The following is a 25,327-nucleotide window of genomic DNA, read 5'->3' as shown; positions in this document are numbered from 1 at the left end:
CGAAGTTTTGTCCTCTTTTTCTCCTCCCCCCTTCTCTTCTCACGCCGCCATTTGCAAGTGCTCCGCATCTGTAAGACGAGGCAAAGCCTCTATGGGCAAAGCCGAAGAAAATTTAACACATAGCCTACTGTTTTTTATACACGTTTCGGAGCTTCAGCGTCGAACCTCACATCACTGGCGAGACCGACACAAGCTTTGTCGTGTTGTTAATGTTTTCGACGCTGCTTCTTCAAATCACTAACTTTACGAGGCTAACGTTAACTTATACTTTCGCTTTCGGATACAAATGGCATTGACATAAACGTTCTGCAGAATCTGGATTCCCGCAAAAGTGGAGAACATAATGCTCGGCATTTTTCTCACACTGTGTTTTTTCTTCCTGCATGGTAAGTCATTTTTTTCATAAGACAAGTGTTATCTATTATTAGATTATGAGGTTGCATACTAGGAGAAGGCCTTGGCGTCGCCATTAACAAATTATCCACTCACACGTTATTAGTCCTGTTTTAAATGGTGAATATATTTATGTAGAGCTTCAATTAGTATGTTATTTATTGTTATGAGCCAGTTTGATTTGGGAGAGGGAGGAAGATTGAACCTCCCAAATATGGGTTGTCAACTGTCCCGAAGCCGGTGAAGCAGTCGATTCTGTTCCCTTCCAGGATTAGTGATGGCCGGTTCGTGAACGAATCGTTCTTTTGAACCGGTTCTTTTTAGTGAACCGGTCGAACCAGTACACTAAATCGGACTGAATCGTTCGCGTCTTGCGTCAGTGCTGATCCACAAGTTACTAAAGTTACTCACTTTCAGACATGCCTGACAGTCCCTCGGACTCGAAATAAACCAATATCCCGGAGTATATTTTACTCCAGTAAATCCAATAGTTCACTGAACTGAGACGTGCTGAGGAGAGAAGTGATGAGCACGAGCAGCTGATACTGCGCATGCGCATACTACCGAACCGAACGCGCAGGTACAGCGCCTGCAGCACATTTTTCGAAATCGAATTACCAGTACAGTGAACCGAAAACGGTTTCTTTTGGACGCGTCCGACACGCTGAGAACCGATGAGCTGGACATACTGAGCATGCGTGTAATTATTTTCCTCGGACGAAATACATGCTAGGCTACTTTATTATTTTGTTGCAAACCAAAAAGGGTTACAAAATAAAAAATGTTGGAAATGTTTATGACTTAATTACTGTATTATCACTGTATGAGTTTATGATACAACTGGTGGAGCGAAAGTATTAAATTGTTTATTTAAAAAAATAGGCTATATATATTGTCTTAAATGACTGTGCATTGTTTTAGTTGAAGATGCTGTTGAAGGCTAAATGAAGAGTGTTTTATGATCTCAATAAGGGATTTTGGACAAAAATAACTGAGTTACAGTAGGCTGTTTTAACATGATGAAATTCCTGTACTGTAATTAATGACACATTCACAAATTTAGTTTGTATTAAATAAACTGTTTTAATACAACTGTCAAAGTGTTTCAAACAATACACCATTAAAGTTTAACAAAGAATAATTGTTGAAAACTAGTGCACTTGCACTGTATTTAACTCAGGCAATGCCTGTTATTATCTTGCAATATTGAACACAGATTTAATTAGGCTATCTAACATTCAGAAATATGAATGTTGTTTATAAAGCATTACAGCAAAATAATTAACATGAATGCACAACTCCTACATTTTAAAGGTTTGAAACAATTAATGTTTTGTAAAACTGCAATTCTTTCGCCAAAAATACACCATCAAATGTTCTCAAGGCAAACACTCCACGTGCGTTGTCAAAAACGCCCCAAAGAACAGAGGGGCGGGGTGAGCAAAGCTCATTATCATTTAAAGGCATATGCACTGAAACGGCGTGCTGAAAACAAATCTGTTTTTGAGCAGGTAAAATTAGTGTTTTCTTAAAATACTAATGAGAATTTTTAATAAAAGTATATTACAAAGTTTTCATTTAGACCCTAAAGATTCATATTAACTTGTACAAAAATGCCATTATATGACCCCTTTAAAGTACAGCGAGAGCGGTTCAAAAGCATATGGAGCCACCAGCTCTCTATCTCGCACGCGCGCGCGATCACCGCCGTTTTGCTACAGCGATTCTCAAGAATTGTTGCAGTTTCGAAACCGAAAACTGTTTCTTTCGGACATGTCCGACATCTGAGAGAGAACCGATGATCCTCGCGCGATGAAAGAATTTACGTCATTACGTCACTCTAAATGACGTCATTACGCAGACCTGCCAACCTGTACGCATTTTGCGTAGCGGATACGCATTTTGACCTCAAAGTACGGTGGTACGATTTGTCACTCTAAACTACGCAAAAACCTGGTGACGCTTCTGTGCACGCGCAGTCCTCAAATCAAGCAACAGCAAAAGAAGCGGAGTTCGACCAATCATAGCGCTGGGTTCATTCCCCAAATAGCAAGCGGGGATGATTGACAGATGCGTAAAGCCTATCATTAAAAAGAGAGTGAAAAAATCAGCAGCAATAAAGAATCCCACTCGATTCCTCTTCCGCGTCTGACTGAGTTCATCAGCAAGGACACTAGTCACGGTACTTCTGACTCCTGAAGGTAAACAGGTTGGGGTGAATGTGGAAAGTTGAAATATTGTTTTTAGTTAATTTAATCTGGATTCGATGATCATACGGGAGTGATCGCATGGATTAAAATATACGGAATATGACGGAATAATACTCCGTCATTCAAGGTCACTCAGTTATGAGGAAAATATCATTCAGCAATGCAAATTATAAAATGCTTAAGTATTGATGAACAATAAATCTAAATAAAATTAAAATCGCTATGGCTTAGTGATTATGAAAGTTCTGTAATTTGTGGATTACTGATAAACGTGAGTCTGGAGAAACAGGCGTTTATTTATTAATTCTCAGTGTTGAGAAACGTAGTCTGCATGTGTTACGTTATTGTGTTAATAATAACTAAAGTACCTAATTATGTTACATAATTATTTTGTATGAAAACTAGCGTATTAGTTACTTATGGATTAAAAAGTACTGTTGTATCAGTGCTGCGCGAGCTCTCTCACAAACAGACCACGCGCACAGAGAGAGAAGATAGTGTTTTTTCTGTCAAAATGTCAGAAAGCATTTTGTATTATCCATCCGTATTTTTAAAATTTGTTAATAGACAGACGGTTTACTGTTAACACAGCCCCATATTTCGGATTCATCTAAACTTAAAATTTATATTATTTTTAGAATAAGTGATTCGTTTTGCTAATATTGGTCATGTGACAGGACTCCTGTCTATTCATTGTCAACTATTTTCTATAAATATGTTTGTATTGGCTAATGTTTATTCAGCTAATGCGTGTCCTGTTTAAAATGTGCAATGTTCAAATGCAAAGACAGCACGTCTCAAATAAAAGTCCTTTTTTCTGTGATTTAGTATCATATTTGGATATTGGAGTAATAAATTAAGTAGCCTATCTTAAATGTACACATCTATTTTTGTTGTTTTTTTACTGTTTTCTAGGGGTTTCTTGATTTTAGACTAGTTGACCAGCATACATTATATGCAGTGCAATATTAATCATGAATAAAAAATGTTTTTGAGCAGTATTGAAATTTTGGACTTTCACTGCAATAGCTAAACTGCTAGCTAAGGCCCCATCCACACTACTTCGTTTTCGTTTAAAAACGGAGACCTTTTGCTACGTTTGCACCTCCCGTCCACACTAAAACGGGAAAAACGAAGACCCAAAACGGAGAAGTTTAGAAACGCTGCAGCTCCGTTTTTCGTTTTGAATCTCTGGAGGGCGTTTTAGTGTAGACGGGACAAAACGGAGGAGTTTAGAAACGATGACGTAGAAGGTCACGCTCGGCTCTATGATTGGGTGTCATCACTAGGGTTGTAACGGTATACCGGTATGGCGGTTTATCGCGATATTGACTTGTACGATTATCATATCGTGAACATTTGCTTATCCACGGTTTTGGAAAAAAAATTAAAGCAGATCTCAAATGCGCTTATGCAACTTATTTCCACTTGACTACTCCACCTATACATGTGCACTGGAGAAAATGTCTGAGACTGAGGCTGCGAATTCTTCGAAAAAAAAAAGTTAAAAGCTGCAGTGTGGGAATACTTTGGGTATCCGAAAAACGAACGTGGGTTTTTCCTTGAAGATTGATATCCAGTTGTGTCCAGAAATATGGACGAAGAGTGGCTGCAAAATGAGGAAATATGTCAAATATGTTCTCCCATATTCGCGAACACCTTCCCTCCCTGCAGATAAAGTTCCATTTATAACTTAAGTCCATATTATTTACGTGTTGCTGAGGGAATTTACAATATAACGCAGATGTCACGTAAAATGCGCGATTTGATAGATGGATGAATAAATCTAAAATATAGCTGTGCAATAAATAAAATCGCTATATGAGTGTGTCTATTAAACAGCGCAAAAAACTGTAAATCTATATTCTGCTTGTTCAGCGTGTCTGTGTGAATGAGCAGCACCGTTTCACCTAGTATATACTCAAGTATATGTGACGCTCATGGTGTTTAAAGCGTCTGCCGTCTCACTCACTATATAAGGACGTGAACACATGAACATATCCAGAGCTGCTCTGAGAGAACTAAATGAGCATTTCATAATTTTGTTGAAAATAATCATTGTCAAATACACTCTGACTGAAACTCATAGGATTTTAGTACAACCTGTCAAAATAAAAATTATCTTAAATAATAATTAATAAATTAAGATTTTTTTTAATTCAATTGATCAAACATGTTTGTTCAAATGGGAGATCTGCAGCTTTATTTTTTCTTTCTTATTTTTTCAAAAGGTAGATTAAAAAAGTTTGTTTTAATAAACCATATGTTCAACCAAAAAACCCTATCAGTTTTCATTAATTTAAGGTTCATTGCAGCTGATAATAATAATCATTGTTTAATACCGTAAACCGTGAAACCGTGATATTTTCTGAGACTATTATCATACCGTGAAAATCTCATACCGTTACAACCCTAGTCATCACCCATGACGTATCCTTCCCTGATTCGTCAGCCACCCATCACATGTCCCGTCACCGGAAGAAAACAAACAAAAACATCCTGGACTACGTAGCTGATGTTAGTGAGTGCAACATGGATAACGAATTACAAGCGTTACTGACTTTGATGTCTTTGTTAGCAGCTGTTGTGCAAGCAAATTCTGCATTTTACAATGCTATAACTGCCTACATGCGCCGGAGGCAAACTATTATTCGAGCGATCTATGACAATTCCCGTGTGCAGCGGCGGTATCAACTCATCAAATCTGAGGAATAGTCCATCCGTTTCCTGTTTACACCGGTACGCGCATGCACAGTGTTGGAGAATGGTCACGTGATCCGAGTTTTCAGTCGTTTTAATGTGGACGGAGATCAATTCTAATACGCAGCTAAAACGCTGGTGTGGACGGAGATCGTTTTCGTTTTAATTCTCCGTTTTTAAACGAAAACGCAGTAGTGTGGACGGGGCCTAAATTTTAAAACTTTAGAAGTCAAAACTAGAATTATGAAGATAGGCATGTGTTTGAGTGTGTCTTGCATTATCTCCAAAAATGAAATGCACCCCAAGCCCATTCCCCCCCCCTTGCTACTCAAAAAAAAATTTCAAGGTTGGCAGGTCTGCATTACGTGATGACGTAAACGAACCGTTGAACGAGTTTTTTGAACCGGTTCATTGAAACGAACTGTCCGAAAGAACAGGTTCGCGGAAAAGAACCGAACTTCCCATCACTATCCAGAATTTCTGTTCCCTTCTGGAATTCCTGTTCCCCTTTTACGCAATCATACTACAAGTCATGCGTAGTTGCCGAGTTACCATACGTACCATCAGAACTGAATAAGAACCGATAAGAACAAGAAGCACAACTGGATGTACGGGAAGTCAAAAGGTTAAAGTCGTCATGAAACGGAAGTCGAGATTGTCCTTGTTTCCTTATTGTGACGGTGGATTTCTCACCACCGTTACCCTCCCATGAAGCATTTTTAATTGAGGGGAGAGGGAAGGATAACGCATTTGATTAAAGATTATAAGGGTACATGAATTAAAAAAAAAAAAAAGTGCACAGATAAATTATCTATAATAAACACTACAATATTACATATACAAATATGAATGGTAACATTTGATTTCATGACGACTGTAAAAAAAGTATTGTATTTTTTCCGAAACTTGAAAGTGAGTTTTTCCCATCTGTCAATTCTATCCATCTTCTTTCTTTTCAAATTTAAAACATATTACCGATTTCAATATAATGTTGCAAACAAACAAACTCCAAAAACAATGGTTTCATAATTTAGTTATTTATTGCAAGAAACATTTATCTTCTGTGGATGGATTGCCCACACACTTTACGTGGAACCATTGCCCAACAAATGGAAATTGAAACAAATAAATAAGAGTAACAATTTAAAAAAGGGTTTTAAAGCAATGGTCAATTCATTAGGCTATTACTTATGCTACACCAACCAAAAATGCTCAGCCATAGTTACCCAAAGAATATCTGCAGAGTCATGAAATGTTTTTGCCTGTCCTTCAGAGTCATCAAAAGTTTCTCTCTTTCCACTAAAGTGGCACAGGTATTTATTTATTTTTATTTCATACAGGGAACATAAAAGGTGTCACCTGAAAATGTGTTTCCCTTGTGACAATAATATGAGGAACTCTTTTCTCATGTGTATTTTGGTGACATTGAACATATTGTTAATACATTCTGTACACTGTTTACAAAGTTTTATATCATAAGCCTGTCATCTCTGACGTTTTGCAATCTTTATAAAAAATAATAAGACAATAATATGAGTTTGGACGTCAACACGGACAGATTAGGCAACTTGTATGGGAATATATTCAGACATAATACAAAAAATAGGAACAAGTGCAAGATTAATTCAATCAATTCACAGAAATTGCACAATATATATTATATTGCAATCCCCACCATTGATGACAAGTGATGGTAATTGTTGCTTTCTAATAAAACCATAAATAAAATAGAAACAATTAATGTAATACAAACACATTCGCATATTTTAAATCATACATCTAAAATCAGATAACAAATTAAATAAACATGTAGGATCAAGTAAACTAAACAAACTTGAATTCAATGTAGGCCTATTCAAAATATCAACCAAGCAAAAGAAACTTATTATCAGCAACTCAACAATTCCTCAAAGGACATGTCTGGATCAAAGAGAGGTTGCTGCTTATATCGAAACTCAGAGATTGGCCACAGGTATACTGCCGTACAAAGCCAAAACGCAGTAACTACATATTTGGTCAAAACTGAGTTTAGATTGGAAATGGGCTTTGTAACATCTCCTACATCTTGTGACAAAATCTCCTGGTTCAACTGCATCCCGTTTCAGAGAAATCACTATGTCAAATTTACAGTAACTACAAAATCCAAGCTAGTAACAAGGCAAACCGCAGTAAGTGAAGCTACTGCGTTCTGCCTTTGTTTACTCGGCTTTGACGCGGTAGCTAGTACCAAGGCAAACCGCAGCAGTAAGTGAAGCTACAGCGTTCTGCCTTTGTTTACCCGGCTTTGACGCGGTAGATACTGCGGTCTGCGTCTGTTGCCACATTCAAATCTACCAATCTGTCCGCCTCGCGCACAGCATCCTTATCACAGAATCTGATAAGGAACGCCATGCGCAAGGTGACACTGTGACACAGACCACCAACAAGCCAACAACATATCATAATTAACCCAGAGAAACATGGCACAATCCCGAGGAAAACATGGTGTCTCTAGCTTTAAAACACAAGTATCCAGACAGTGGTAAGGAACATGGTAAAATATGAAATATTTATATCAAATATATCAAATATCAAATAACACCGTTACCAGCTAGCGAGCCGCTAGCATATGTGACCAGTCACGGAAACTAGGGACACAAGTCGGTTCTGGGGCATTTTGAGTTATTCATAGATTCTGAGAGTGTAATATCCAAGCTTTCCAACGATGTGTAACATGTGGAAATCTGATAATATTTGGAGAAGTTGTGGCCATTTTAAAGTAGGCACTTAAAAAAGCTCAAAGAGGAGAAAACGACCTCTAAAGATTGTGCAGTTCTCACCTGTCTCTGCTGCTGGGGGTGACAATAGGGCTCATTTACATCTCATTTAGATAAGCCATACCCCCTGTAAAGCTCCTCCATGTGCTTTACAGCTTTTTTTACACTTCGAATGAGTGCACTTCTGCCGCACTAGGCGCAAAACAATTGTGCTGCCCCTCTATTTGCAACGTACCAGCAACAACACACAAAGACCAATAATGCCATAGAGCCTGCATATAACACGAAACCAGCAACAACACATAAAGACCAATATGCCATATACATATAACGCAAAACCAGCAACAACACACAAAGACCAATATGCCATATACATACAGTATAACGCAAAACCAGCAACAACACACAAAGACCAATATGCCATATACATATAACGCAAAACCAGCAACAACAAACAAAGACCAATAAGCCATAGGCATACATATAGCGCAAATAGTGCGCAACGCTCGTGTGCCAAAAATGTCAACAATATTAAAGTTTATGTAGGAGGCAAATGCCTGCTGGCATTTTTCTTTAAGCAGTCATTTCTGCAATTTTCCAAATAATCACATTTCACCTCCTCAAATTACTGTTGCAAATCTCTTTATACCACTTTCTTATGTGCGTATACACACACAAATGAAATGTCCGCAAGCACATTATATCATCAGCAGGTTCAGCATCTTAAATAACGACTAAAGAGCAAATGAAGCTTAACTTACATTTCAGAAACACGCACGGCAGGCCTTCATCGCAGCAGCAAAGGTCTTAACTGCATCCTCTATTTCGATTCTCCGTCACATATGAAACAGCCAGCCACCGCTGTCAGCGAGCCGAGCCGCCGTATTGAAGCAGTGAGGGCGCGCGCGCTGCGCCCATACCTCCGGTTCAGTTTCCCGAGCCCACGAAGTGCGGCGAAAACATTTTCGGTGTAACTGCCAGACGGTTCATCTCGTCTGCCACAATCTTTGAGGCATCCATCTTCATTGAATTTTGATATCAGAGAGAGCCGGCCAGAGCACAGCATAATAAGTAGCCATGTGGTTGACTTGGAGGGCGGGGGCAAAAGCGTCGGGTTATTCAGTATGGAAATACACACAGACAATGACACGCCACGCCCCTACTGCATGCTAGAATCTCCGAAAACAAGCCGATTTCAACCTCAAAATGTAAGCTTTTAAATATACCAATACTGCTATCTCAAACATGGAGAGGCTTCTTCGTGATTTCAATTAACAGATTCTCCAAAAAATTGAAAATCACCAATTTTGAAAAAAAACTCTTCTTTCTCATTTTGCTCGAAAGTTGTGCTGCCGACTTGTGTCCCTGGTTTCTGTGACGGGTCACATATAAACCATTTTAGCTTACCTGCTCCCCTTGATGGCAGTAACGTTAACATCTATCCACTCTGGAAACGCTGATATAACTGTTTTGTTTCTTGTTGTCTTCATTTCTTACGCTATTGCAATGTATTTTATTGGGTAATCTCTCAGTTGAAGCTTAAGAGGAAGTTGTAAACATAGAGCTTTTATTTTGATGGGAAAAGGGAAGTGGGAAAAGCGTTGTATTCTGACCGTTGTCAGTGGTTGAATTAAGTGAGACATGCAGAGAGAGGGTGCTTCTCAATATCCCTCCTCGTCTCCTCGCTCCTCTGTCCTCCATCCTATGACACGGAAACCAATCAAGCACAGCCATCTTGAAGGACATCTCAATTCTCTAATTGCACCGCGAGGAGTCGAGGATCGAGGAGTGAGGAGGCTTTCAGAGGAGTCATGAGCGAGGATACACAGGTGTATCCTATGCGGAACTGTTCCATTGACTAAACGTGACGCACGTATACATTCTCCTCCGCCTTCACATCGGTCGCAATCTTTTTAAATTATAGTTTACCTATGCAGTTTATATAAACCACACATCTCACATATTTCAACAGGGTATCTTGCTTTATTATTGTTCATTATGAATTTCTTAAATAAACAAACTTCAACAACATAAGGGCAGATGCTTTGAGCGCTGCTGATGACGCTGTGAAGTGACGCTCGAATGATCAAGTATTCCAATGTATAAAAAAAGCTTTCATTCGATTCCTCCATCCTCATTTTCTTTCCTTGCGTCCTTCCCTCACAACCTACAGGGGGAGGAGCTGAGGCGCTAGGAAAGGAAGCGAGGAAAGGAAACGAGGATGCACAAATAAGAAATGAGAAGCACCCAGAGTGTGTGCGAGAGAGAGAGAGAGAGAGAGAGAGAGAGAGAGAGAGGCGCGGACGCGATCGAACTGTGTCTGTGTGTGTGAGAGAGAGAGAGAGAGAGAGAGAGAGAGAGAGAGAGAGAGAGAGAGAGAGATAGGCGCGGGCGGTGGAAACATAAAAACATACTCCGTCATTTTGTTCATACTGGACATAATTCAAACTGCAAAGTGTTTACTTATATTTTTGTACACTGGCAATAAAACACAACATTGTGCTTTTGTCAAACTATAAACTTGTCAAACTGTAACACACATACACACACACACACACACACAGTTTTAAAAGCAAAACATATTTATCCAACCCCATTTAAAAACAGTCTGTGGGTGCCATCTTTTGGATATTCATTATATTACATTGGTTTTCATTTCTTGTTCTCAAACAGAGCACTAATCTGTTATTTTTAAGTTACACATTCTACATTGATTAAAAAAGAAAATCAAATGTGTTTTTAATGGTAGTTTTATTTTATACGGAATTCAATTATTTATAATTATAATTCAGATGATAATAAAGTTAGGGTTAATTAAAATTAAGGAAAACAAATATATTGATCTGAAATATAGCAAATTAATTTTAAATTCATTCAGGTTCAATTACCAAACATATCTCAAGTTCTTTTTGTCTTTTTATTAATTTAATTAATAAACTAATTATATAAAACTTATTTAAAAAATACAAGGCTTAAGACATGCATTCTCATGCAAACATAATAGCTTAATTTTTCTGTTCTATATTTCTATTATGACTATAAATTTTCAATAAAAATAAAAATCCACAAACCAAAATACCAGCATTTTGATTGTGTGTAAAATTATAAGGATGTTTTGGGGAAAATAATGAGAATGACAATTTAATAATTTAAGATTTATGTGAAAGGGACATTACGACAAAATACTATTCTTGAATACACTGGATGAAGGTTACTACCAAGCATTTTCAACACTCAACCTATAAACATCCATAAACAAAACATAAAACCAATTAAAACAAATGAAAAGGTATAAGGAATAAAAAAAGAAAGTTGGATTAACACATTTCAATTTTAGATACTGCACTCTGCTTTTGTAATAGTGTTTTAGTTGCTTGAGGTTAGACAAAGGCAGAGTGCAGAATCTATATTTTTAGGGTCAAAGGTCATATCAATGGTCTTTTTTTGTGTATAACATTTTCCTTCCTTTAAAGGTATTACATAAAAGTATCAACACTATTGTACCTACAACATGTTTCGCTGGCCTGTATGAAAACTTTGAAGCCATTTTTCTCAGTTTCAGTGTTGGCGTAGTTACTGCACTTTGCCTTTGTAGGGCAGTATAGCCTAATCATTAAAGGGTAAGTTTGGTGTTTTACAATTAAAGCCCTGTTTTAAGATCGTTTCTGATGAAATCGAACGGTTAAGATGAAAATTTGGAGAAATGCTGCTGTCCCGAGAATTTTAGGTTTCTTTGGTAGAAGAACCATCTCCCCCCCCCCCCCCACCTCCACAATGGTTTCATGCAAGGTGCACAGATAGAATCATTCATAAATCGCATTAAACTTTAGTTTACAAAGACTTGAAACTCACCGAGTGGTCTGGTGTGTTCACTGATATGCTCACACAATAATCGCTGCAAAAGATGCTTTCCAACAGGTTTTATCGTAGTTTTTGTCCAACTCCATTGACTTGTATCGTATGTTCTGTGAAGTACGGTATTACTCCGCCGCCGGAAATGGAAATGGGGTTGTTTGAATTCTTTCTGTAGTCTTCCAGTCGCGGTTTCGTAGGCTAAGTTATCTAAACATTGGCAAAGGTGCATTACCGCCACCAACTGGGCTGGAGTGTCTATTATTCAAGCTCTCAACGGAAGAATGTCCGGTTGTGAGGCGTTTGGAAAAATAGGTCCACAGTTGTACAACAAATGGTAAAACACCTGTTGGAAAGCACCTTTTGCAGCGATCTTTGCGTGAGCATATTAGTGAACACCCCAGACCACTCAGTGAGTTTCACGTCTTTGTAAACTAAAGTTTAATGCGTTTTATGAATGATTCTTCCAATGCCCCTATGAAACCATTCTTCCAATGCCCCCATGAAACCATTCTTCCAATGCCCCTATGAAACCATTGTTCGAACCGCACTTGCCCTAACTGCAAATCCCTTTCACTGTCCGGGTTTTGATTCTGGCAAATCAGTTTTAGCGAATTCAAACAACGTGATAATTGTTCATGAGTCCAACATCCATTCATTGCTGCTCAAGAAACATTTCTGATTATTATTAATGTTAAAAATAAAATCTGGATTCTTTGATGAATAGAAATTTCAAAGGGGATTTATCTGAAATAGAAAGCTTTTGTAAAATTAAAAATGTCGTTACTGTCACTTTAATTTAATGCATCTTTGCTGAATAAATGCAGGCTATTTCTTTAATTTCTTTAAGAATTGGAATTCTTACTGACCTTACTTACTAATGTTACAAAAGCTTTCTATTTCAGATAAATGCTATTATTTTGAACGATGGTTTGTGTGTAATGTGACAATTTGTTTTGTATAACATCAGAATTGTACATAAATAGGTTAAGCAAAACAAATGTGTTTATGTCTGAGAACCTTTTATACACAAACTTAACTGCAGAAACTGAAATGACAAACACTGTGTGATGCAGTACAAATATTTTGGGTGTCCTTTATTTTCCTATAAAGAACCACGATTGTCCCGTATTTTCCTTTTCTGAAGTTGGCAACCCTACTCCCACCTGTAAAACCTTCGTGTAAAACGAAAGGTGCAGGGTCGTAGGCCTACGCTTAAAAATAATCATGGTTTTATAATAGTAAAAGTGTAGTAACCATGTTTTTTGCAGGTTGATTACCATTTGTATAACCAGTTATCAAAACAATGGTTAATGTAAAAAAAAACATGGTTAATTTGTGGTTACCATGGTTTAACTACAATAACCATGTTTTTTGGTTTTTACTTTTCATAAGGGCACATAAAGTTTGGAGCCTTAACTGAGTGATATGGAAGTTTAATTATGAATATCTAAAACTTGAACAAGATCATTCTTGAGACTTGTGATTGTCCGATGAGTGAATGTGTAAATCTATGATGTTTGTTTTACTGTTTGCATGTTACATTATGAATACAGACGTATTTCTCACAGTTTGTATGATCTGTAGAATAACATGTTCACAGCACTCTCCTGTTATATTATTTTGTCCCACTATCCCAGACATTTATGATTCATGATTATCTGTTAATTTCTTCTCCAGGTGTTTCTGGTGTTGAGAACCACAGAGTGACAGTGAAGGAGGGAGATTCAGTCACTCTACACACCAATGCTAAGATAAACCAGAAAGACATATTTAAATGGTTTTTTCAAAACTCTCGTATAGCTCAAATCATTGGAAACATCAGTATCTGTACAGATGTTCAGTGTAAAGATGGTGAAGAGAGGTTCAGAAACAGACTGAAGCTGGATCATCAGACTGGATCTCTGACTATCAGTGATTTCCAACATTCAGACTCTGGACTTTATGAACTACAGATCATCAGTAGCATCAACAATACCGACAGCCTTAAGATCTTCAATGTTACTGTTAGTGGTGAGTATAATTCAGTCATTCAATGCATTTTACTTTAAGGAGTGTTGAAATACAGCTGAATATTTTTAAATCATTAAAGTAAAATGAAAAAGTGAGCTTTGTCTCATTATTGAAATATTATGGAGATCATCTCTTTTTCCTTAACATTTTTCACATGAACAATGCATAAAATGGCATTGCTATAATGTCAGTTATTTCACATGTAGAAAACAAAACTGCTATAATTTTTACCCACTATTTTAAAAGTGATTTATGATTATCTGTTAATTTCTTCCTCAGGAGCTGCTGGGGTGTTTGTGTTTGTGATGGGGGGAGATTCAGTCACTCTAAACACTGGTGTTAAAACAAGCCAACAAGACAGAATTAGATGGTATTATAATGACACTCAAATCGCTCAAATCAATGGATATCTGAGTAAGATCTCTACAGATGTTCAGTGTGAAGAGAGATTCAGAGACAGACTGAAGCTGGATCATCAGACTGGATCTCTGACCATCACAAACACCAGAAACACAGATACTGGAGTTTATCAACTAGAGATCATCAGTCACAACATTGAAAAGACCTTCAATCTAGCTGTTCATGGTGAGTCATTTAACACTTAAAAGCAGGTTATATATGTTTATATCACATGTTTGTGGTGTTTATATCAGCAGGGACTCTTAGCAGCATGAAAAACAAAACGTTTCCTCAAATTGTGAATGGACTACCCAAGGGATAATCAATGGTTAGGTGTGCATTACATTATTCTTAATGCGCAATGTGGAGACAAAGAACTACGTGAATTATCCCATTTATTCAGTGAATTATATCCCATTTGCCAGCAAGACAACTTCAAGATTTTATTGATGTTTGCAGCTCAATATTTGACTGGAAGGCTAAAAATGATGGTTATTTTCAATGATGGTTATTCGTTAGGCAATGGCTCGTTAGATCTATCGTTATGCCAGCTTTCAATTAGACACGGAGATAAAGTACTGCGATAAGATTAAGTTTAGTTAGTTATTTGATGCTATAAAAACAGGGTGTAACGTCATGATTGACAGTTGTGTTTGCGAGTGAGTCTACGGGAGCGGGATTGTGGGCGAGACCTTGATACCATGCATGGCTCCACACATCAAAATCATTATTTCACAGACACAGGCTCTAAACTACATGTTCAACAATGACCGTTACTGGGATGTTTTGGCTTAACTTTTTTTTTACAGTGGAAGGAAGTGGAGATGCGCTGTCCATGTTTGTTTGCATGCCTTTACAAACCCATTTGAGCTTCTGTTCACCATACTTTGTGCGTATGAGTGTTGATCAATGATTATATTTGATTAAAAGCCTAAATTAAATCAGTTCATCATATAAAAATAAATAATTATTATTTTCAAATCCACAGACTTTTAAAATGTGTAATTTGTTGTTTTCAGCTAATAGAACCTCCAATCATCTGTTGGTTTGTGTTTCAGGTGTTTCTGCTGCTATAGAAGATGAAGTGAAGAGAAAGTCAGTGAAGGAGGGAGAATCTGTCACTTTAAATCCTGATGTAATAAAAAAAACAAATTATTTGATCACATGGTATTTTAATGACATTGTCATTGCTGAAATCACTGGAGATCAGAGTAAGATCTGTACAGATGATCAGTGTAAAGAGAGATTCAGAGACAGACTAAAGCTGAATCATCAGACTGGATCTCTGACCATCACAATCATCACACACACAGACTCTGGAGAATATAATCTAGAGATCATCATCAGCAGCAACAGCTTCATTATTAGGAGGAATAGGAGCTTCAGTGTTACTGTGACTGGTGAGTGTCATTTAGTCTGCATTTAAATACAGTGCCTTTGGACAGTTTTAACCAACATTATGATAAATGTTATAAACCTGCACAATCCACAAAATCAGTTTTCCTGTGAGCATTCATGTTTCCTGTTGAGCTCAAATTGCTTTGATGTCATTTTAGTTCCCGTTTCTCTAAAACCCACCGTTTATCAGTTAAATCAGTACCACACAACAGATGAATAAAACAGAAAAGTGTAAATGTTGTTCAAACACATCAGTAAAATGTATGTTTATCTTTTTATTATTACGGCTTTAGGTCCAAATTCAGCTGCTCATGCAGGAATAGTAGTTCTGGTGTTTGTTGTTGCTGCTGCTGTTGCTGCTGCTGTCATTTACTATCGCAGAAGTCGCAAGAATCACAGGAGTCAAGCAACAAGAGAAGGTTAGTATTACATACAGCTGATTTAACAAGATGTAAATATGAGTTTGTGTGCAAACGTATGTGATAATGTATTTTCACTCTGATTGGAATTGAGTTTGTCATTATTGTTCAAACAGGCACCAGGACACCGCCAAATCATTATAAAGAGGTAAAATAAAACCCTCTGAAAACTTGCATGCAAACAGACACACAACTTACAGATCTGAACATTTTTATGTAGTTTAATTAAAAATCAGTACATAGAAACTGTTTTACTTTAGAATGAAAAGCAGTGGCATGAATATATATTTTATTTTATTTGATTAAATAATTATATTAATACACACCCATGTGTATATATGAATGTGTATATATATACAATTATACTGCTTGAGGATCAGGGTAAGATAAATGTTCCTATTACCACCAAAGCATATCTTCAGTTGAGGCAGTGCAAAAAACAACTCTTGAATAAAATAAATGATGATAAAATAAAATAATATAAAAAACAAAAAGTGCCACTTTATTTAGAAAGCAAGTCTTATTAGTACTTGCCAATATAGTTCAAGCATTTTAGATGAGGAAGAAAAATTAACGTGTTTGACTTTGGACTACAAAATCAACAGTTCAGTGTTTGAAATCACATGCAAAAGTCACATGATGCAGTTTTATTGTTTGTCATTCATGTGACAAAACACCCAAATTATTCATGAATAGTTTCATATGTGATTACAAAGCATCAGGCATTCAAACATTGTATTACTGTAGTAAGGTAGTACAGATTTGTCATATATTCAGGAAAACCACCCTAAATTAATCAAAAACACAATTCTAAGTCTCTAGATTTTTATGTTTGTGAATCTGTATTTTCTTACAGGAGATTTGCCCTCTAATGGCGAATGCTGCCCATGGGACATCTCCTAACCAGACTGACCCTCTAATGGCGAACGCTGCCCATGGGACATCTCCTAACCAGACTGACCCTCTAATGGCGAACGCGGCCCAGGCGACGTCTTCTAATCAGACTGACCCTCTAATCGGGAACGTTTACAATGAGACGAGTTCTAAACAGAAGGACCCTCTAATGTTGAACGCTGCCCATGGGACGTCTCCTAACCAGACTGAGCCTCTGATGGCGAACGCTGCCCATGGGACATCTCCTAACCAGACATACCCTCTAATGGCAAACGCTGCCCATGGGACATCTCCTAACCAGACTGACCCTCTAATGTCGAACGCTGCCCATGGGACATCTCCTAACCAGACTGACCCTCTAATGGCGAACGCTGCCCAGGCGACGTCTTCTAATCAGACTGACCCTCTAATGGGGAACGTTTACAATGAGACGACTTCTAAACAGAAGGACCCTCTAATGGTGAACGCTGCCCATGGGACGTCTCCTAATCAGACTGACCCTCTAATGGGGAACGTTGACAATGGGACGACTTCTAATCAGAAGGACCCTCTAATGGTGAACGCTGCCCATGGGACGTCTCCTAATCAGACTGACCCTCTAATGGCGAACGCTGCCCATGGGACATCTCCTAACCAGACTGACCCTCTAATGGCGAACGCTGCCCCTGGGACATCTCCTAACCAGACTGACCCTCTAATGGCGAACGCGGCCCAGGCGACGTCTTCTAATCAGACTGACCCTCTAATGGGGAACGTTTACAATGAGACGAGTTCTAAACAGAAGGACCCTCTAATAGTGAACGCTGCCCATGGGACGTCTCCTAATCAGACTGACCCTCTAATGGGGAACGTTGACAATGGGACGACTTCTAATCAGAAGGACCCTCTAATGGTGAACGCTGCCCATGGGACGTCTCCTAATCAGACTGACCCTCTAACGGCGAACGCTGCCCATGGGACATCTCCTAACCAGACTGACCCTCTAATGGCGAACGCTGCCCATGGGACATCTCCTAACCAGACTGACCCTCTAATGGCGAACGCGGCCCAGAAGACGTCTTCTAATCAGACTGACCCTCTAATGGGGAATGTTTACAATGAGACGACTTCTAAACAGAAGGACTCTCTAATGGTGAACGCTGCCCATGGGACGTCTCCTAATCAGACTGACCCTCTAATGGGGAACGTTGACAATGGGACGACTTCTAATCAGAAGGACCCTCTAATGGGGAACGCTGCCAATTGGACGTTTCCTAATCAGACTGAGCCTCTAATGGGGAACGCTGCCCATGGGACATCTCCTAATCAGACTGAGCCTCTAATGGGGAACGCTGCCCATGGGACATCTCCTAATCAGACTGAGCCTCTAATGGGGAACGCTGCCAATGGGACATCTCCTAATCCGACATCTCCTAATCAGACTGAGCCTCTAATGGGGAACGCTGCCAATGGGACATCTCCTAATCAGACATCTCCTAATCAGACTGAGCCTCTAATGGGGAACACTGCACATGGGACGTCTCCTAATCAGACATCTCCTAATCAGACTGAGCCTCTAATGGGGAACGCTGCTGCCAATGGGACATCTCCTAATCAGACTGAACCTCTAATGGGGAACGCTGCCAATGGGACATCTCCTAATCAGACATCTCCTAATCAGACTGAGCCTCTAATGGGGAAGTCATTAATTCCCAAAGAGAACAGGCGGCGAGCTCCGGCAGTGAAGCGCGTCTTGGACTATGAGAGCAACGAGGAGAGCAGCTTGGACTGTGAGAGCAGCGACGAGAGCCTCTAATGGGGAACGCTGCCAGTGGGACGTCTCCTAATCAGACTGAGCCTCTAATGGGGAACGCTGCCAATGAAATGTGTTTTAAATTATCAAGCAGTAAACAAGCAACGAAGTAAGAACCAAAGCAACACATTACCAGCAATGGATCAGCAAGTGCTTGATGTTTTCCAGTATGCACAGGTTTATTAACCCTTAACTGTCACCGTTCCACAGATGGGACGTTTTTGCCATTATATATTTAAAACAATAATATCGTACAATAATAATGGGGGGGGGGGGGGGATCGGTGAAGCAATGTACACCATTGGTGTACATCCTCTTGTAACTGACTGTTTTCTTGAATATTCAAGACAGCCATTATCATCAGAAGAGTATTAGACTACTAGCATAGTCTCAGATGCCCTTGTAATGTAAACTTGCCCTTGTCTGTTTACACCTGGTATTTGGTCGATCTGATCACAACTGGACAACTGTAAATACAGGTGAAAACAGGGTCTAAACCACTTTGAGCTTGTCCACTTTCGACCACTTCCAGAGATAGTTGAAAACGCATTTGACCAGATTACTTTCCTATTGTAAACACTCTTGTGGTCGAATGTGTTCAAACAGCCACAAAAGACAATCTACTCTCCGTCTACTGAACTAATGAGTAAACATTATTGGAAGAGCTCTAGCCAGACGGGATTTAAACTTTGTTGGCTAAAGACACAAGTTTGGTTTGAAGATGAAAAACATACCGAGCACAATGTTCTCTCATCATTCCTGATTTCTAACACACACTCACAGCGTTCGGCTGGTCTTGCATCTGTCAGAGCAGAAACTAAAGCTGATGATCTCCATGTGTTCATGTGTTTATATGTAAATTGCGTGAGCTTATTTTGTCCATTATATCGAAAGATCTGAAAAAAGCCACGCATTCACCCACTCATAGAACCTCCCCTTGAAGAAATCAGGACAGAAGTGGTTGAAAGTGGACAGAAGAGACGGATTAAAACACCAGGTGTAAACTTGAATGTGTCTCCTTCGTCTACTTGTGATACGATCGACCAAAACGCATCTTAATAGCAGGTGTAAACAGCCTAAGACACGAACACTCTTCATGAATTACTCAGTTGAGAATTTGAAAGCAGCTGACAATCAAACAACATGCATGTGCTGGATTGGGTTGAAACTTTGGGATATTGTCAGGAAAAGCATTACTGCACATTTTCCACACAAATGTGTACACATTTGCAAATGACTTTTTGTTTTTTAAATTATAGTCTTCAAATGTTTATTACTTTATTGTGTTCACTGTTGAAATGTGCACAAATGAAACCTTGTTTTTATTTGTATGTTTAAGAGAATCACAATAGAGTTACAATGTCTTACCTGAAATTGTATCAAAGTATTTGTGATAAAAGTTGTTTAGATAATCTTGCATTCATTAGAGGAAGAATATTATAATAGATTATTATCACTGTGTGATATGATTCTCCTCCTCCTGAATGTTTTATTTGGTCAGTCTGGTTTCTCCCTTGGAGAGCTATAAACAGGACTTTAGTAAGTGCCTTTGACAACCATCTTAATCCCCTATTCCAATTTTATTTGATCTTTTATCAGTCTTTTTTTGTACTGATTGTAAATAATATGTAAAAAGCATCAACAGCCTTCAGCAGTGTCGAATATCATCTTTTTTCTGTCAAGTCAATATTTTGTCATGTAAATCTAAAATACTGTTATTCATTGGTCAAACTCCTCACAAAATCCTATACCATGAATTTAACACGATGTACATTAATAAGAACGGGACATTGATGTTTTCATTTCACAAACACTAATGGTTCAGTTTATTTTAGTAAAATCTCAAATTCAAATATTGCAAATGATCTGTGCATGTAAAAAGGTTTTATTTTGTGGGAAAAGACAAAAATCACATGCTTTTCAGTGAGCAGAGTATTTCAGCCAGTAAAAAAAGGTGCCTTGAAGTTGAGCCTATATAAACACTTTTCTCTCCGAAACATGGAAATAAATTGGAAAGAAATTTGAATGTGTATGTGATAAATTGCATTAAAAACATTGTTTCATTTATAATAACTGGATATTATTTATTACTTTGAATCAATTCACTTTGAATTAATTGAATGCATCTTTGCTGAATAAATGCAGGCTATTTATTTAACTTATTTAAAAATTGGAATTGGAATTCTTACTGACCTTACTTACTAATGTTACAAAAGCTTGCTATTTCAGATAAATGCTATTATTTTGAACAATGGTTTGTGTGTAATGTGACCGTTTTCTTTTTTTGTTTTTGTTTTTTGTATGACATCAAAATTCGTTTTAGAATTAAATTAGAAATAAAAAGAGAATTATTTTACTGTTTGCATGTTACATCATGAATACAGACATATTTCTCACAGTCTGTATGATCTGTAGAATAACATTTTCACAGCACTCTCCTGTTATAGTATTTTGTCCCACTATCCCAGACATTTATGATTCATGATTATCTGTTCATTTCTTCTCCAGGTGTTTCTGGTGTTGAGACCGACAGAGTGACAATGATGGAGGGAGATTCAGTCACTCTACACACCAATGCTAAGATAAACCAGAAAGACATAATTCATTTTTTTTTTTTTAAACATTCGTATAGCTCAAATCATTGGAAATCTTAGTATACTAGTATTATTGTCTTTACTGTTTCTGTTTGAGCTTCTGTTTACCATAATTTGAGCGCATATGTGTTAATCAATGAATAGATTTTATTAAAAGCCTAATTAAATATGTTCATCATATAAAATAAAATAATTATTTTAATTTAGTTATTTATTTTATCAAAATATTTCATTATTACTTTTAAAATATGTAGTTTGTTGTTTTCAGCAAAAAGATCCTCCAGCAGCTGTTTGTTTGTTTCAGGTGTTTCTGCTGCTGAGCGAGATAAAGTGAAGACCGTGAATGAGGAAAAACCTGTCACTTTAGATCCTGGTATAATAAAAAAAACAAATGAATTGATCACATGGTATATTTTAATGACATTGTCATCACTGGAGGGAGTAAGATCTGTGAAGATGTTCAGTGTAAAGAGAGATTCAGAGACAGACTGAAGCTGGATCATCAGACTGGATCTCTGACCATCACAAACACAGACACTGGAGAATATAATCTAGAGATCATCATCAGCAGCAACAGGTTCATTATTAGGAGGAATTGGAGCTTCAGTGTTACTGTGACTGGTGAGTCTCATTTAGTCTGTCAGTGCATTTGAAATACAGTGTCTTTAATTGTGGACAGTTTTGACCAACATGAATGTTATAAACCTGCACAATCCACAAAATCAGTTTTCCTGTGAGCATTCATGTTTCCTGTTGAGCTCAAAGTGCTTTGATGTCATTTTAGTTCCAATTTCTCTAAAACCCAACATTTATAATTTAAATCCATACCACACAACTGATGAACATAACGGAAAGGTGTAAATGTTGGTCAAAAACATCAGTAAAATGAATATGTCTATATTTTTATTGTTACAGCTTCAGGTCGAAATTTAGGTGCTCATGTCGGAATAGTAGGTCTGGTGCTCTTTGCTGCTGCTGTCACAGCTATGATTTATTATTGCAAGAATCATAATAATGAGGTAAAATAAAACACTGAAAACTCGCATGCAAACAGACACGCACGCCTTACTGATCTGAACAGTTTTTATGAGGTTTAGTTAAAAATCAGTACATAGAAACTGTTTTACTTTAGAATGCAAATCATTGGCATGAATATATATGTATATCTTATGTGATTAAATAATTATATTAACACTCACACACAGGGAAGGGGAAGTAACACACCAGATTGCCAAAAGTCAGTCATTTTATATAACACCCAAAATCTCCATGAGTAGTTTCATATTATTTGAATCAAAAAGTATCAGACATTGAAACGTTGTACTACTGTAGTACTGTATTATGTCACATATTCAGGAGAAGTAAACCACCCCAGATTCCTCAAACACAATTCCAAGTCTAATTTTTATTCTGTTTGAGTGACTTAATCATCAATCCTGGGGCCTGTTTCAGAAAGGAGGTTAAGTGAAAACTCTGAGTATGTTAACCCTGAAATGAGGGAAACTCTGGGTTTTCTGTTTCAGAATGGGAGGTAAGTACAAACCTGAGAAAGCAGAGTAAGTCAAGCCTATTTCTGGAAGAGAGGTAACATATACTAAGAGTCAGTTACAATGGTAACTTACTCTGTGAACCTAACCTGGTCGGGAGCAGGTTTACTTCCGTAAACCCAGAGTTTATTTCAGTCTCCTCCCCTTTTTTAAAGAGGAAGCGGTGTTTAAACACCTCAATCATTCTTTCGGTATTTATTCATTGCTGTTTTTTCCCCCAATTTTTTTAATAAGATGAAGTCTACAGCATATAACTTAACTGGCAACTGAAAATACAGTAGATTAGAGTTACATGTAATTCTAAACAAATTCTACAGAATTAAACTGTGGCATTCACTGAAAATCACTGAACTGTGTTCATCTGTGCACCAGAAGTTGATGGACCTTCCTCCTACTGTTCTTCCACACTCTGGGGACGGGGGAGAGATAAGAATATCCGTTTATACTTCGATATAAACAATAAAGATTGTATAGGCTACTCCACATAAATAATGTGATGAAATGTGAATGTGTAGATTGTTTGATGTGAAGACACATAATATTGACATTTCCTCTGTAGGCCTCTCTGTGGCAGCAGAAACTGTTTCTTCATTCCCATCGTTCTGTTAAGATGAGCATTTGGTTGAGCACATTTTATAATACCATTTGTCATAATTCCTGGTGTATTGAGTTGGCTACTTATGTTGCACCCCTGGGAAAGGGGAAAATAGACATAAATAAATGAGACGACACGATGTTGTCTGTGCATCAAGCTATATTGGCTGTCATTTCTTTCTTTTCCAACACAATATATAACAGAGAATTGGGTGTATACATCAATACATTAGTTCACATTAATACGCAGACGAGATCAGCAATGCATAACAATGTATCACAACAGTCACCATAACTGTAATTTAAATACATTTTTATAACTTCACTTTTATAACTGTGTATTTATATGAGCACTAAACCAGTATTTTTAACATTCAGTCCTTTATCAACTTTTCTACAACTTCTTTGGCACTAAAATAAAATGAAACACTATTTCAGCAGTCACTTATCAATAAACAGATTAACCATGAAATACAGAAAAATAACATGGACTATGTTCCACATAACATTTGCTCCTAACCATTTCAGTTAATAAATGGTATATTTTTACGTTACAGTTAGGCAAGGACATAAGATGCATTCACTTTAACCCACCGTTTCCTCGTGGTTAGCATGTCAAACACACGATAATTAAACCATCAACCCTCACATTTGCATCTCCATCTCCTCTGTATCTCCATCTCCTCTGCATCTCTAATCTCCTCTGCATCTCCATCTCCTCTGCATCTCCATCTCCTCTGCATCTCCATCTCCTCTGCATCTCCATCTCCTCTTCATCTTCATCTCCTCTTCATCTTCATCTCCTCTCCATCTCCTCTGCATCTCCATCTCCTCTGCATCTCCATCTCCTCTGCATCTTCATCTCCTCTGCATCTCCATCTCCTCTGTATCTCTAATCTCCTCTGCATCTCCATCTCCTCTTCATCTTCATCTCCTCTTCATCTTCATCTCCTCTCCATCTCCTCTGCATCTCCATCTCCTCTGCATCTCCATCTCCTCTGCATCTTCATCTCCTCTGCATCTCCATCTCCTCTGTATCTCTTATCTCCTCTGCATCTCCATCTCCTCTGCATCTCCATCTCCTCTGCATCTCCTCTGCATCTCCATCTCCTCTGCATCTCCATCTCCTCTTCATCTTCATCTCCTCTCCATCTCCTCTGCATCTCCATCTCCTCTGCATCTCCATCTCCTCTGCATCTCCATCTCCTCTTCATCTTCATCTCCTCTGCATCTCCATCTCCTCTGCATCTCAATCTCCTCTGCATCTCCATCTCCTCTGTATCTCTAATCTCATCTGCATCTCCATCTCCTCTGTATCTCTAATCTCCTCTGCATCTCCATCTCCTCTGCATCTCCATCTCCTCTGCATCTCCATCTCCTCTGCATCTTCATCTCCATCTCCTCTGCATCTTCATCTCCATCTCCTCTGCATCTTCATCTCCATCTCCTCTGCATCTTCATCTCCATCTCCTCTGCATCTTCATCTCCATCTCCTCTGCATCTTCATCTCCATCTCCTCTGCATCTTCATCTCCATCTCCTCTGCATCTTCATCTCCATCTCCTCTGCATCTTCATCTCCATCTCCTCTGCATCTCCATCTCCATCTCCTCTGCATCTCCATCTCCTCTGCATCTTCATCTCCATCCTCTCTGCATCTTCATCTCCATCTCCTCTGCATCTTCATCTCCATCTCCTCTGCATCTTCATCTCCATCTCCTCTGCATCTCTATCTCCATCTCCTCTGCATCTTCATCTCCATCTCCTC

The 25,327-nt window shown here is 38.1% G+C and overlaps 1 protein-coding gene across 1 annotated transcript; it reads left to right on the top strand.

The window, feature by feature from the left end:
• Positions 1 to 37: 37 nt before the first annotated feature.
• On the top strand, positions 38 to 20,896 carry LOC143734640 (uncharacterized). Its single transcript, XM_077225226.1, has 7 exons — positions 38 to 386; positions 13,592 to 13,924; positions 14,204 to 14,509; positions 15,382 to 15,723; positions 16,015 to 16,140; positions 16,257 to 16,288; positions 16,997 to 20,896. Exons 1-7 carry the CDS (start codon positions 344 to 346, stop codon positions 18,827 to 18,829), a joined length of 3,015 nt encoding a protein of 1,004 aa, XP_077081341.1. The 5' UTR covers positions 38 to 343; the 3' UTR covers positions 18,830 to 20,896.
• Positions 20,897 to 25,327: the final 4,431 nt, after the last annotated feature.

This window comes from Siphateles boraxobius, unplaced genomic scaffold, assembly GCF_051911475.1.
Source record: "Siphateles boraxobius isolate OS27281-9 unplaced genomic scaffold, OSU_SipBor_1 13, whole genome shotgun sequence".
NCBI lineage: Eukaryota > Metazoa > Chordata > Actinopteri > Cypriniformes > Leuciscidae > Siphateles > Siphateles boraxobius.
The sequence above is the reverse complement of the archived record's forward strand: the minus strand, read 5'-3'. Positions and strand labels throughout refer to the sequence as shown.